Raw genomic sequence first — 14,911 nt, forward strand, 5'->3', positions numbered from 1 at the left:
AATTCGGGAACTTGGTTGTAATGATAAAGATATTCACGTTATTCCTAATTCGTCAGAAAAATATATATCCTTTAGTAAAGAAATCGCACATAGATTTAGTATTAAATTTGTCGATACATTCCGTTTCATGAGCGAATCATTAAGTAAACTTGCATTAAATTTATCTGAAGATAAGTTGAGGTTTAGAGAAACTCTTAAAAATTTTTCCATGAAAGCATTAGATCTAGTCACTCAAAAAGGAATCTTCCCTTATGAATATGTCGATAGTTGGAGTAAATTAGATGATACTTTCTTACCATCAAAGTCTGAATTTTATAACTCTTTGACAGACGAAAAAATAAGCGATAAAGATTATATGCATGCTAAAAATATATGGCGAACATTCGATATAAAGACTTTAGGTGAGTATAGCGATCTTTATTTAAAGACTGACGTTACCATACTGGCTGACGTGTTTGAAAATTTTAGAGACTTATGTTTATCTACTCTCAGATTAGATCCTGCTCATTACATGACTGCTCCTGGATTTGCTTTTGATTGTATGCTTAAGTACACTAAGGTAAAATTGGAAAGGTTAAAGGATTACAACATGCTCCTCTTTTTTGAAAACTCAATCCGGGGGGGCATTTGTCAATCAACTAAAAGATATGTTAAAGCAAATATACCAAATATTGAAGGACTGGACTATAATTCGAATGAACCAATCACATGGATTACATATCTTGACTGTGTAAATTTGTATGGTAAATCTATGTTAACAGAATTGCCTTTCAAAGATTTTGAGTGGGTTAATGATCTCAATATCGATGTCACTAAAATTGCCGATGATTCAGAAGTTGGGTATATATTAGAAGTCGATATCGAGTACCCTAAGTATTTACATAAAAGTCATAATGATTTCCCATTTTTACCCATTAATGAGTGTCCTCCTAATTCTAAAGCTAAGAAATTGCTTACTACATTATCATCAAAAAAAAACTATATAGTACATTATAAAAACTTAAAACAGGCGATTTTAAACGGTATTAAAGTGACGAAAATTCATCGAGCTATTAGCTTTTCACAAAGCAAATGGATGGCATCATACATTGAATTGTGTACAACTATGAGAGTTGAAGCTAAAAACGAGTTTGAAAAAAATTTTTGGAAGTTGTTAATCAATAGCGTTTTCGGTAAATGTATGGAAAATGTTCGCGCAAGAACTTCTATAAAACTTGTTTCATCAGCAAAAAAAGCTAGGAAATTAATGGTTAAAACTAATTTTAAAGACAGAACTATATACACTGAGAATCTTATGGCTATTCATCAGCGTAAGGAAATCATTAAATTTGACAAGGCAATTTATGTAGGATTCGCAATTTTAGATGTTTCAAAAACATTTATGTATGACTTTCATTATAATGTAATGAAAAAAAAATATGGTGCTAAAATTAGTTCTTTGTATTCAGATACTGATTCGTTGGTATACGCTATCCAAACAACAAATTTTTTCGATGATTTAAAAAATAGTTTACTACCATATTTTGATACATCTAATTATCCTAAAGACCATTATTGTTTCAGTGAGACACATAAAAATCAACCAGGATATTTTAAGGATGAAATGAAAGGAATAATTCTAAAAGAATTTGTCTCATTAAGACCGAAATTATATGCGTATAAAACTGTACATAGTGTTGAGGAAAAAAAGCAAAAGGTGTAAAAAAGTATATAATTAAAAATCACATGAAATTTGAAAATTACATGGATATATTAAATGCATTTATAAACCATATAACTGTTGAGGATAAACAAACTCATAGAAAAATGAATTTTATTCAATCCAATAAACATATTGTCCATTCGAAAACTATGACTAAGCTTGTTCTTAGTGCTAACGATGATAAACGTTATATAATGGATGATGGGATTAATACATTGGCTTATGGCCATTATAAATTAAAAAACTTTATATATCCGCAATCGAAATAAACAAAAAGCGCTATCTATCAGTATTATATAATGTTTTAATTGTTAAATGTTTCATGTAAATAAACAAATTTTTATTGTTATCAAAGAAAAACAGTAAAAAGGTAAAATATAATAATATGATAAAAATAATATAATATAAAATTTTATTTTAATATATCTGACAACGTTATCCATGAATTATAACTTGTATCAAAACCTAACCACTTGACAAACATTTTATTCCCAACTTTTTTTATAACACGTTCAACAAGAAAGGTATTTGGAAAATCAGTTAATTTAATTTCTTGTTCATAAAAACCACCTAAGATTATATTGTTCGATTCATCTTTTAATTGATACGTTACTGGATTTGTATGTAAAATTTTTGAAATTGTAAATATTTCTGTCGTCCAATTTGGTGTGTATCCCTTATCAAATATATGTTTATATTTAGATATTCTTACTTTGTCATTAATTTTAAATTTTGGTTTGTATAATGTTTTGATATTTGTATGTGTGTTAAGTTTAATTTTGTTTGCATCCATTCGAGCTTCACTTGGTGTACATTTAATTGTTCTATGTTTTGTATTATTATAGTTTTGTATAATTTTTGATATTGTATTATACCAATTCCATGTACCTGTTGCAGTAAAATGTTTATATATTTTATTTTTAAGAGTTTGTATTACACGTTCACAAATTGAACACTTAATGACACTGAATGAACTATAATGTTTAATTTTATATTTTTTCATTAAATCTTGAAATTGATTATTATAAAATTCTGTACCATTATCTGTCTGTAACAATTTTGGATTAGCTTTTTTCAATATATTAAACATAGCTTTTGTACATTCCTCCGCTGTTTTATTTTTCAATGCTTCTACCCATACATACTTGGTAAATGTATCAATTATGATTAAAATGAATTTAAAACCTTTATTTTGTCTAGAATGTGACTGCATGTCTATTAAATCAGCTTGCCAGAGATCATCTTTAAACCGCGTAACTACGCTACGTCTAGGAAATATTTTTCTCGCTGGTCGATGTAGCTCATTAGCTATATTCTCTAAGGTTGTCATTATACTATAATATTCCTCTCACGTAATTCTTCTAAAATAGATATGATTTCATTACTAACGCCAGTATTACCAACTCTTTGTGATGATGTTAAAAGATTTAATCTAGTTACTAATTCATTTGGATCATCATAATAAACTAACTGTGTTTGAGGTATTACATCTTTATATAAACCAGAACCTTTCTTAGCATGTGGTGATGCAGTAAAATTAAACATCTTTTCAACTGGAGGATCTACAGACATAGAACTGTTTGCTGTAGGGTTAAAATCAAATGGTTCATTTGTTATGGTTGTATTATTATGAACGTTACTACGTTTAGCACTCGAACTAGATAAATGTTCGTTTAATTGTTTAAAGCTTATCCGAGGAGCTCTAGAGTTATTAATTTTAACTATTTCTTCGTTTAACTGTTTTTCTTCATTTTTCATTCTTTCGTAGAGAGGTTTTACAACGGTCGCCCATTTATGAAACTTTGAGGTTTTTGGTTTCCCATCCGCTTTTAAATGAACTCGAGAAGTTTTCAAAATATCGTAATAAGATTCCATATCTTGTATAGTTGTATTTTTTGGTTCTTTCTCACATAATAAAGACTGTAGTCCTAATGTCCATGGATAGTATTTATTAAGCAGCTGTAAGTTACCATGGCTAAAAGTTACAGAGTAATCTCCTATTTTGTAAGAATCACTAGTTCTATCATAATGTAAACCATAAGATTTATCATAACGTTGTGATTTAGGACGTTCAAAAAAATTTACAAATGTCGAATTTAATTCATCATCTTCATTTTCTCCACTAGTGTATGAGGTTTCTGCATTTTTATAATCAGCTAGTTGTAAGTTACACGATGTATTTTTTTCTATTTTTGTACTGAGTGGTTCAGTTATTGGTTTAAATGCTTCACGGAAATAGTTATCTGAATCTATAATACCACGTTTCATTTCCATTATTTTTCGTTTAATATTTTTTTTTGATATTATTAAATTTTTCAGCAAAACTTTTTCTTTGTTCATAGTAAATAATAAACTCAATATTACTGTATCGTATGACCACTGGCAAGACTATGTAGATAATAACAATGTTACATTATATATATATTATATATATAATTATTTTATTTTAATAAACGTATGAAAACCACATCTATATCTTCCTTCATTCATTTCTCGAGTTTTATCAATAACCATAAACCCATAATCACTTTGATTCCAACATAAATGAGAAATTTTCCGAAATTCTGAGAAATCCATATCTGTCGACGAATGATCATTGAATATATGACGTAAATTCATGTCATCTTGTTTCAGAATTATTAAAAAGTTTGAGTTATCTCTTACCAACTGTTTTGGTATTTTAGAATATGTTTGTGCTAAATAAAATACGGAGCTAGCACCTGAATGTCTACAGATGCTAAAGTATTCTCTAATAACAGACTGTGAGTCACATATTACATCATCAAAAATTATAATAGAATTTTTCTTAGTTAAGTTAGGTTTTATAACTTTATCTGCGTTTGTAAATATGAACAAATTAGCACCTTGTATATCATCCATTATTTTTTTTAACAAAACATATTTTTCTTGATTAGAGGTTTTAGAGTATAAATAAATATTTTCAAATCTTAACCCGTTTTCATGTGTGATTAGATTGTACATTATATTTGTTTTACCCGATCCACTAGGACCAACTAATATAGCACGTATAGTATCAGGTAATAACGAACCATGTCTTGATGGTTTTTTCGATATTTGTACATCTACGTTTATTATTTCTAATTTATCTTTCTGTTCAATTAAATCCATTTTCTTATAAATACTCAAAGATTTTTATTTTATATTCAGTTATTGATGATGCGTTCAACTCGAAAGTGTAAATCGAAAAAGACTGGTAAAGGTATTGTAAACTCTCTTATAAATAGTCTTCCGTTTGAATCTCATGTTCCAGGTTATCAGTTTTGTGGGCCAGGTACAAAATTAAAAAAAAGATTAAATCGTGGTGACATAGGAATAAATCCATTGGATACTGCTTGTCGTGATCACGATATTGCGTATGCATCTAGTAAAAATTTAAACGATAGACATAAAGCTGATGAAGTGTTAGAAAATCGTGCTTGGGAAAGATTTAAAGCTATAGATACTCCTAAAAAGGAGAAAATTGTTGCGTATGCAGTAACAAACGCGATGAAAGCTAAAAGAAAAATAGGAATGGGTTATAAAAAGAAACGTGCTTCAAAAATAAAAAATCTTATGATAGCAGTAAAGAAAAAAAGAATGTCTAAGAAAAAAAATGGTAGCAAAAGACTGATTTTACCACCGAGACAAACAGGAGGTGTAATTCCCTTAATACCTATATTTGCGGGATTGTCAGCACTTGGTAGCTTAATGTCTGGAGGTGCTAGTGTGTATAATGCAATTCAAAATTCAAAAAGAAAAAAAGGTAGTGGTTTAAATTTAAACAAAAACAAGGTATGGAAAAAAAACTGTTAAATACGCTACCTAACAGACCGCTTTCGTCAGAAGATATTATAAAATGTATAACAAAGTTGAAAATCAATCATTTCCGTGGAGTGTTTTCACGTGATAACTTACCTAAAAAACCGTATGTAAATGAATGTGGTATTTTAAACTTAGATATATCTTCAGGTAATGGAAGTCATTGGGTAGCGTTTCATAAAAATAAAGATAAAGTAGTATATTTTGATAGCTTTGGTGATTTACCTCCACCAATTGAATTACAACACTATTTTAAAGAGTATAAAATAATATATAATTATTCTAACTATCAAGATTTCAATTCATTCAACTGTGGACATTTATGTCTTGAATTTTTATTATGCATGAATCTGTTACATTAAGTTTGACTGGAAACACAACTTTATTATCCACGAATTATTTCCCACCTCTTAACGTTTACGAGGATTCGGAAATAGCTTTGTTATATTTGAAAACACGAAATTTATTTCCAAACATAAATTTAACTAATAACCGACTGGAGATAGATGTAATTCCGTCATTAAATCATGCGCATAAACAAAAAACGTTTATATGTATTTTGGAAGAGGGATGTTATGAAATTGAAGATATTAACAACAAAATTAAGAAAGAGTTATATCACTTCAATAATGAATGGGGAACACAGCTAACATTCAACGTATCTATTGATCACGTCGATTTTAGAACATACATTAAATGCAATGGAAGACTAAAGTTAAATGTTCCAAACAGTATAGCATCTGTTTTTGGATTTGAAAAGAGAACCTATGGACCATTACATGAAGATCTTCGTTCGGGAAAAGCTGCTAATTTAAACACAATTAACTCTATAAAAGTTATGTGTAATATAGCACATGGGTCATTCAACAATCAACTTCAAAGTCATTCAATATATGAGTTTTTCCCTAGTGGAAGAACTGGATCGAAAGTAGTTCAGTCGCCACCAAATTTGATATATTACAGATTAAACAAAACAGTCATTAATTCAATAACTGTACAGTTAGTTGATCAAAACAATAATCCGATCGATAACTTTAATGAGACATTGACAGTTGCTCTGCATATTAAGCGTCACTAGTTTCATTATTAAATTTATATCTCAGATATTAGAATGTACGAGTCAGTCACTTTAAGTTTAACCGGGGACAAAACCACATTATCTGCAAATTATTTTCCGTCTATAAACCTTTACGAAGATTCAGAAATTGCTTTGTTATGTTTGCAGACATTTAATTCATTCCCGAATATCAATAAACATAATAATAAATTTGCTATAGAAGTAGGTGATCATAATAATAATAATGATCGTATGTGGTGTTATATTAAACTGGAAGAGGGATGTTATGAAATTAAAGATATTAAGCATCGCGTTAAGGAACAAATAAATATTTATAATGAAAAATTCAAAACTCAGTTAACATGTGACATTTCGGTTGATCCTAACGATTTCAGATCAAATATAAAATGTAATGGAATACTACACTTTGAGATTGCACATAGCATGGCACCTGTATTGGGTTTTGAAAAACGAGAATATAAGCCAGAGTATGAAAGACTCTTATCTACTCATAGATCGGAAAAACCTATGAATTTAAACACAATTAATTCTATAAAAGTAATGTGTAATATAGCTCAAGGATCATTCAACAACCATCTTCAAAGTCATTCGATTTATGAGTTTTTCCCTAGTGAAACGCTAGGATCGAAAGTAGTACAGTCACCGTCAAATTTAATATATTACAAATTGAATAAAACAAATATTGATACGATAACCGTTCAGTTAGTTGATCAAGATCATAAATTGATTAACAATTTTGGTGAGGCATTGACAATCGTGTTACATATTAAACGTTACGGATCTTGATATGGGATTAAAATTCAATATAAATCCGCTACTTCAGATCAGTTCAACTAGTCATAAGACTAAAGTGGTACCGGTAACATCAAATAAAGTAAAAAAATTGACGTTGAAAAATAAAAAAATTTTGCAAGCTCTAGGTTATCAATTAAAACAAAATGCCTGAAAGTGATATTTTAGATATAAGTTCACGGTACGAGACGGATTCTAAAATAACGAAAATTGAATATCATTCATATACACCGTACACAACATCGTTTAATAATAATGATGAAATACGAATATCAGTACAGCAAACAGATGTTTATCCGTATCTACACGAGAGCTTTATTTTTTTAGAAGGAACAATATCTGAACCTGATAAAGTGAAACTGTGTAATAATGGTTATTCATACCTCTTCGAACAAATACGATTAGAAATAAATGGAATAGAAGTAGATAGCACACGTGTTCTTGGAATCACAAGCTCGCTGAAAGGATACTTATCTGGTACACCAGATAACTATAATTGTTACGAAAATTCTGGCTGGAATTTGAAAAATGGAACACAATTAACAAACGATAAAGGTGAATTCAGTGCTTGCATTCCATTGAAATATTGGTTAGGACTGTTTGAAGATTATAAAAAAATATTAGTAAATTCAAGATTGGAATTAATATTAACTCGAAGTCATACTGATTTAAATGCGTTAAGTCTTAAAAGTGATATAGTTGCTGCTTCAGGTAAAGTTGTATTAAATAAAATAGTCTGGAAGGTTCCGCATATTACTGTTGATGATGAAGAAAGGTTAAAGTTATTGAAACTTGTAGAAAAAGAAAAAAGTTTGTTTATTCCTTTTAGATCTTTTGAAACTTTTGAATATCCTGAACTCGGGACTACTAAAAAAGTAGTATGGAACTTGAAAACCGCTTCAAAATTAGAAAAACCACGATTTATTATAATTGGATTACAAAAAGGTCGTAAAAATACACTAACAAAAGATTGTAGTATATTCGACCATTGTACCTAATCTAACGAACGTTAAAGTATTTCTAAACTCGATTGCATATCCGTATGATAATTTGAATTTAGATTTTTCAAAAAATAATTTTACATTATTATATGATATGTATACATCGTTTCAAGAATCGTATTACGAAAAAAGTATACGGAACCCTATATTGAGTCCATCTACTTTTCTATCGAACGCACCCATTATAGTTATTGATACTTCAAAACAGAATGATTCGGCAACAGCCTCAGCAGTGGATGTTCAATTGGAAATTGAAGCATCGGAATCTCTTACAGGTGTAACTGCTTATTGTTTGTTAATTCATGATCGTATTGTAGAATATGTACCTTTTACTAGAGAAGTAAGAAAACTTGTGTAATTTTATTGAACAAAATAAAAAAAGTTTATTAAATAATTTGTGTTCTTTACTTGAAATATAATTTTTATAAAAATATTTGATTGAAAAAATTTTTAAAAACGGGGAAAAATAGTTGATACGGTAAATATTTTTGTGTAAGGCGCAAATAGGTGGACAATCTTGTGTAATCACCGTATTGTGTTACGCGGTAAATCAGAGTGCTCCAAGGGAGAATTTTCCCCTTGAAAAAAAAAAATTACCGTGGAAAAGCTGGCTGTGAACATACAAATATATACTACTTATATCTTCTAGGTATACTTGTACGAAATCATCTTGGTACCCCCTCATGACTTCGTTCATGAGTCTTACGAAGGTCATGGGACTATTCTTGAGACCGAAAGGTAGGACACGGAACTGAAATAAACCTCTACGCGTCTGGAAAGCAGTGGATTTTCGCGCATCTTTGTGTAGTGGTACTTGCCAGTAACCGCTCCTAAGATCAAGAATACTATATACTTTTGCGCCCCGCATTTGCCTAATCATCTTGTTGAGATCTAGCATTGGGTACGCGTCGGACTCCGTTACTTCGTTGAGCCTCCTGTAGTCGACACAGAGACGAAATGAACCATCTTTTTTCTTTTCCAATACTACTGGTACGGCCCACGGCGAAGTGCTAAGTTCTACGAGCCCCTGTGTTTCCATATCGCGCACCATATCATCGATAGCCGTTTGCTTCTGCTGTGGGTACGGGTATGGTTGTAGCGCGATTGGTGATGGGTCTTTTAACAAAATTTCGTGTTCAATTAGTTTGGTACGTCCTACTTTGTCGGTGAACACTACCGGCGGTAGAAAATAACGGGAATAATAATAATAATAATAATATGCCTAGTTTAAGGGCGCCCTGGGAATAATTAATAATATATATATGGTAATAATGCTAATTGCATGGAATACAAATAAGATGGTATAAATAATACAAGCTTAAATTATAATACAATAATAATAATAAAGACGACCTGATTCGGCTGTCGGTCGATGCACGTGGTCCTTTGTGGCCGGTGGATCAATGATACGCTGATGGCGTCCGCCGAGACAAATCCCACAATATGGCCGATTTGCTGATAAGCCAAAACTGCATTAATATCTATAGCTAATTGCAATGGCAAGACCGTATAATATAAAAAAAAAATACGGCAGGTGCGGCGGCAGAAAAAATTGCACGCAATAACGGTGGGCGGATAGAGACGTGTGGCTGACCCAACCGTTGGAAAAAGACAGACAAAAAAGTTGTCATCTGTCCGTAAACGGGCTAGCTGGCAGCATAGCCATCGCCAGACGAACTGTCGCCGTACTTTAGGAGGGGGGAGCTGGTTATAGGCGCTTGTATCTCCACTACCCATTGGTGTCCGAAACGAGTATATATATATATATATATCGGTACTTTATTTATGGCAGAATCGTTCCGCGTTCGAACAACTTCGTTATTGACAAGGAAGTCATGTCCTAGTAACGCGTCGCAATACAAGTTGTCTAGAATAGTTGCTTCGAATTTTATGTCGAGCGCCCCTATTCTAGCTTCGAATGTGGAAGTGCCACTGGTTGTTGCAGTGTGACCGTCCGCCATTCGGACTTTGTTTGGTGGTCCGTGGGGGGTTATTTTACCGTATTTACGAGCTGTTATCGGGTTTACGTAAGACTTTTGCGCCTGCGAATCTAATAGGGCTGTTACGAAGCCTGACGGAAATTCGAGTTCAACCGCGGGGGTCGGAATTTTGTCCGGGCGTGTTCGTGTACCGCTATTAGTCGTATTGCAATCGGCAGTGCGGGACAACTGGTTCTGTACCGCGACCGAGACTGTTTGGTAGTCGGTGTTAACCGCCATTACCACACTGTCCCTATCGGTTGCCACTGTGCCTATCCGATGCTCTACGCGCGCAGACTGACCTAATGCGGGGGTAGGCGTGGTGTGTGTGTTCGCGTCCCCGTCACCTGTGTAGGTGAACACCCGTGTTTCTGTTGCCTTTGTCCCTACACCTGCGGCTGCCCCATGAGCCGGTTGTTGTTGAACACACGTGTCACCGGTGAGGTGAGTGTGTTCGGTGGTGGGGTGGTGTAGGTTGGGGGTCTGTGAACGGGTGTCGATAGGTGTTGGAATGGAAAAAATGTTCGTTGTAGGTTGTTCTGTGTGTCGAACTTCCGTACTACGTGCTTTTCGATTGCGCTTTTTTTTCCCATGTGTACTACCGATAGTGTGTGTTGATGGGTGGTGGGGTGGTGATGAGTCGATGGGGAGGACTAGTTCCCGTCGACTCCCCCGCCGTTTCCCGACCTGGTGGGTCGGTGTGGACACCTACTGTGCCAATGTAGTTCCCCACAGAACTTGCACGGCCCCGGTGGCTGGTCATCAGATGAATTGCCAAAATATTTTTTTTTTTACCGGGTGCTGTTTGTGGAGTGTCCGGCCCCTTTTTGGGCTTAGGCGTCCAGTGTTGTGTGGGCGGATTAGTGCTGTCCGGCAACGGATCCAAAACGCCTGCGATGCGTCTCAGCTCGCCGAACGTTTGTGGTCGGTGCAACCGGAGGTGCGTACGGAACGTGCCGTGTGCTAACCCGGCGATAATACCTACCAATTCCGATTCGGATAGGCCGGTGGTTACGCGGCGTGCTAGCTGATTCTTATTCAACACGAATTCCGTTGGCGACTGTTTGGGCGTTTGTCGTGTTGACACGATGTCGGCGCGCAATCGTGACTGAATTTCGGCGTTATTGAAATTTTCATAAAATTCGTTCCGAAATTCTGCCCAGGATAGATCGAGTGGCCTGATAGAACTCTACCATGTACTCGCCGTTCCTTTTAGTTACGGTTCAACCGCCCTGCACCACCCCGCGGGGTGTATACGAGCTTGTTCCAAAATCGACTCGGTATTTCCTATAAACCGTACGGGGTCCTCGGCCCTTGTCCCACTGATCTCTGGTAACGAAGCTCTTGCTGTACGCAAGTCCTCGTACGGTATTAATACCGAACGTTCATGTGAGCGTGCTTCGTATGGTGTATATTGGGTTGTGTGTGTTGTGTGACCCGTATGTGTGTGGAGAGTCTCGCGCGCGAAGAAAGGTCGGTTGTTCGCGGCGGGAATGTGGCTGACGTTTGTTTGAGCGTCGCCGTCATTATCCACATACGGTCTGCCCGACTGGTAAGTGTCGTGTGCGCGAATTGTTATTTGTACGGGTGACGGGTGGTTAGGGAACCGCGGGACTGGATTGTTGAGTGGCTGCTGTGCTGCTGCCTGACGTGTTTCCGTAAAGAAACGTGTCATGCTCGCCTCCAGTGCCATTAAACGCGCCTCGAAAGATGTTTCCTCTTCGATTGCGGCAACGTTTGTTTCAACATATGCAGTTGTTCCGCTGCAGTTTGAAATATATTGTGTACCGGGTTATGTGCGTACTCGCGCTGTTGTCTGACAGTCTGTGGCTCGCTCTGTCCTTGCTGTCCGTCCATGGTTGCTTGCTGTGCTGTAAGGCCCGGAAAGCCTCCCGCGGACGGACGCCTGTCGAACAGGCTTGCCACTGTCCCTATCTTTGTGGACGCCGCGCACGGCTGTTCTTCCGCACTGTTCGTTGATATTGCGATCAGCGGCTGCGCGGAAGAGAACCGTGCGTTCTCAGGGTCTTGCCCGCACTCCCGAAGGTGTTCTTCAAGCCTAATCACTAGATCTGGCTTCGACCCAGATATGCTGATACCTCGGGTCGCACACTCGCTACGTAGTTCGGCCGACGTCAACTGTTGTATCGTTTTACCAGTCATTTCGTATTAGGTACTACCTTTGATAATTGTATTACAAATGTGGTCGATAAACTGTTGCGTGGTCAAGTAGTGTGTGAGAAGAAAACCACTTCGGCGAAGCTACGCAAATTTCTCGTTGTGTTTACGAAAATGCGTGTTATCTATTCGCGACTGTTGATATGGATCAGCCGGCGGCGGCGGCGCGTTTCCAAATATAGTGTAACTAGGTCAACGGCCTCAGCGGCGGCGGCTGAAACCTGTTTGTCTGGCGGCGCGCGGCGGCTGCTTAAGTAAAGACGGCGGCGCACGGCGGCGGTCGACAACGGTGGTGCGTGGCGGCCGCTCACGTAGAGACTTATGACAGCGGCGGCTTACGACGACGACAGCGATACCGGTTTTTATGCTGTACCCGTACGCTGCGCTGTTATCTGCGGTAGTGTCACGGGACGAAGGGCAAGTGTTCCGAAGGGGTTGTGTTATATAACGCTATGCTGCTCTAATCTTATAACTACTTCCCACAGCCGGTTCACGGTTATTCGCGGTCGCCACGGAATTCCCATTACGTACCAGAATAGTTCTTACGTAATTCTAACTCGGGAATCCTAGCTAACTGGAAAACACAGACCTGGCTAAAATTACTTAATACTAATATAATAAGCACTTTTCCGAGGTATGTTTCAGCGTGAACAAAAACTCTTACCTTTACGTTGATTTGAGGTGATTCCTCTGCGGGGAACCAATTTGACACGGCGATGCTGGTGTTGAGGTGGTGAAGCGTTGGCCGGTCAGGTGTGGTAAGGTGATAGTGGTGTGGTGAGGGAACACACAAGAACTGAACATTGACGGTAAGGTGAAATGTGGCTAGGCCACGTTTATTCGCTAATCAATTTGATAAACAAAATGAAAATGAAATAACACTAAGTGTTGTTGTCAGCGCGCACGGGTCGGTTAGGTTAGGTCATGATCGTCCTTTTTAGGCCGCGCGCACATTGTGTACGAATTTGTTTCGTACGAAAACGTACGAATACTGGTCGTACGAATTGATTGCGCACATTGAATACGTTTTATTCATACGATTTATTCATTTATCCATTGCCGGCGTACGAACGTTAATGAAATCCGGACAAGTTCGGATTGTTTTCGTACGTCCAAGTTACACGTAAGTATACGTACGAACAAATCGCACCAAGTCTGCGCACTCACATAGTATTTGGTAGATCGGGATCGTTCGTGCGTGTACGTACAAATTCGCACGAATCAAATTCGTACGAAAACGCAATCAATGTGCGCGCGACCTTACGGTTGTCGGCACGACGGTCGGTGAACGAGAGATATACCGGCGACGGCCGGTCCGCGACCGGCGCGACTTCTCTTCCCGTCACGCCTAGTGCCTTTGCGGCGTGGCGGGAGAGTCGACTGTCGCGCGGTCGTATCCCGTGGTGGCGGTTGACAAGAGCGTAGGCAGGTCGCTGCGGCACCTGTACTTTGTACTGGTTGCCGTTGCGGGCCGTGTCAATTTTCCACTTAACATTAAGCAGAGCTTAGGTAGGTATTTACTGGACTTTCTATTGACATTTTAAATTAAATTAAAATTTGATTTTTTATTTTTAATCCAAATTAAATTGTCATGAAGATTTTGTGAAATATTTCAATAAAATAAATTTTATGAATTTCAGACCCCAAATAAATATAATTATTTATCAATATTAATGCACGTTTAAAAACAAAACACAAATTAAATACATCTTATAGCTGCTATAGGTGTTTGTGTCTCATAATATGATTTATAATATTTACGTTTAACTTTCTAGAGAGCCATACCTGATCATACGACATACTGCGCATCTAAAGGAGCTGTGAATCAAATAACCAGAACAATGGCTATTGAGCTTGGTAAATTTGGTGTCCGTACCAACAGTGTAAATCCAACTGTTGTGTTGACTCGTATGGGTAAAATTGCGTGGTCAAATCCTGAAAAGTCGGAACCCATAATGAAACGAATCCCACTGGGCAGGTTTGCAGGTTTGTGTACAATAGAGTTCTTAGAGTGTACTGAAATGAAAATTTATTTCAATAAGCACACTTGTTTGTCAAACATATGCAAAATATATTATAATATTCAAATAATGTTATATTTTAGAAACTGACGACATTGCGAACGCTGTGATTTTCATGCTCAGTGATTATTCTAACATGGTAAACGGAACATCTCTTGTAGTTGACGGCGGATTCTTGGCAGGATAAACAACTTCAATGCAAAACAAAGTTATTAAAGAATTCACTAATTTTACATAAAAATCTATTTTTTTTCTCAATATTTCATGCCTAACATTATAATATGTAAAATATATTAGTAGGTACATTTATTCTATACATTTTACTATAACTTATATAGTTT

At 36.1% G+C, this 14,911-nt stretch overlaps 5 protein-coding genes across 5 annotated transcripts in view; 3 read left to right on the forward strand and 2 right to left on the reverse strand.

Moving 5' to 3' along the window:
• Positions 1–14,757, forward strand: part of LOC149060081 (L-xylulose reductase-like) — a 29,192-nt gene extending 14,435 nt beyond the window's left edge. The window contains exons 4-5 of the mRNA XM_089218028.1: positions 14,325–14,535; positions 14,654–14,757. Of these exons, the coding sequence (XP_089074154.1) occupies positions 14,325–14,535; positions 14,654–14,757 (315 nt within the window). The remainder of the gene's footprint in view (positions 1–14,324; positions 14,536–14,653) is intronic.
• Positions 2,992–4,042, reverse strand: LOC149060084 (uncharacterized). Its single transcript, XM_089218022.1, has one exon. It carries the CDS (start codon positions 4,040–4,042, stop codon positions 3,032–3,034), a length of 1,011 nt encoding a protein of 336 aa, XP_089074148.1. The 3' UTR covers positions 2,992–3,031.
• On the reverse strand, positions 4,189–5,191 carry LOC149060085 (uncharacterized). The gene is made up of 3 exons (XM_089218064.1): positions 4,699–5,191; positions 4,367–4,542; positions 4,189–4,281 (listed from the first exon to the last, which is right to left on the reverse strand). Exons 1-3 carry the CDS (start codon positions 4,829–4,831, stop codon positions 4,189–4,191), a joined length of 402 nt encoding a protein of 133 aa, XP_089074190.1. The 5' UTR covers positions 4,832–5,191.
• Positions 6,633–7,385, forward strand: LOC149060086 (uncharacterized). The gene has a single exon (XM_089218038.1). It carries the CDS (start codon positions 6,633–6,635, stop codon positions 7,383–7,385), a length of 753 nt encoding a protein of 250 aa, XP_089074164.1.
• LOC149060087 (uncharacterized) lies at positions 7,536–8,389 on the forward strand. The gene has a single exon (XM_089218233.1). It carries the CDS (start codon positions 7,538–7,540, stop codon positions 8,387–8,389), a length of 852 nt encoding a protein of 283 aa, XP_089074359.1. The 5' UTR covers positions 7,536–7,537.
• Positions 14,758–14,911: the final 154 nt, after the last annotated feature.

The sequence above is a fragment of the Diuraphis noxia genome, unplaced genomic scaffold (genome assembly GCF_037042655.1).
Source record: "Diuraphis noxia isolate RWA-SAM2 unplaced genomic scaffold, SU_Dnox_SAM2 contig0001, whole genome shotgun sequence".
Lineage (NCBI taxonomy): Eukaryota > Metazoa > Arthropoda > Insecta > Hemiptera > Aphididae > Diuraphis > Diuraphis noxia.

Bases quoted from the DNA above. Each gene is read 5' to 3' on its own strand.
- LOC149060084 (XM_089218022.1), bottom strand. From the start codon at position 4,042: ATGAACAAAGAAAAAGTTTTGCTGAAAAATTTAATAATATCAAAAAAA.
- LOC149060085 (XM_089218064.1), bottom strand. From the start codon at position 4,831: ATGGATTTAATTGAACAGAAAGATAAATTAGAAATAATAAACGTAGAT. The intron at 4,543-4,698 runs GTAAAACAAATA...TCATATTTACAA, and splicing joins AGTTGGTCCTAGTGGATCGG to ACGCAGATAAAGTTATAAAA. The intron at 4,282-4,366 runs GTAAGAGATAAC...ATTCGTCGACAG, and splicing joins CTAAAATACCAAAACAGTTG to ATATGGATTTCTCAGAATTT.
- LOC149060086 (XM_089218038.1), top strand. From the start codon at position 6,633: ATGTACGAGTCAGTCACTTTAAGTTTAACCGGGGACAAAACCACATTA.
- LOC149060087 (XM_089218233.1), top strand. From the start codon at position 7,538: ATGCCTGAAAGTGATATTTTAGATATAAGTTCACGGTACGAGACGGAT.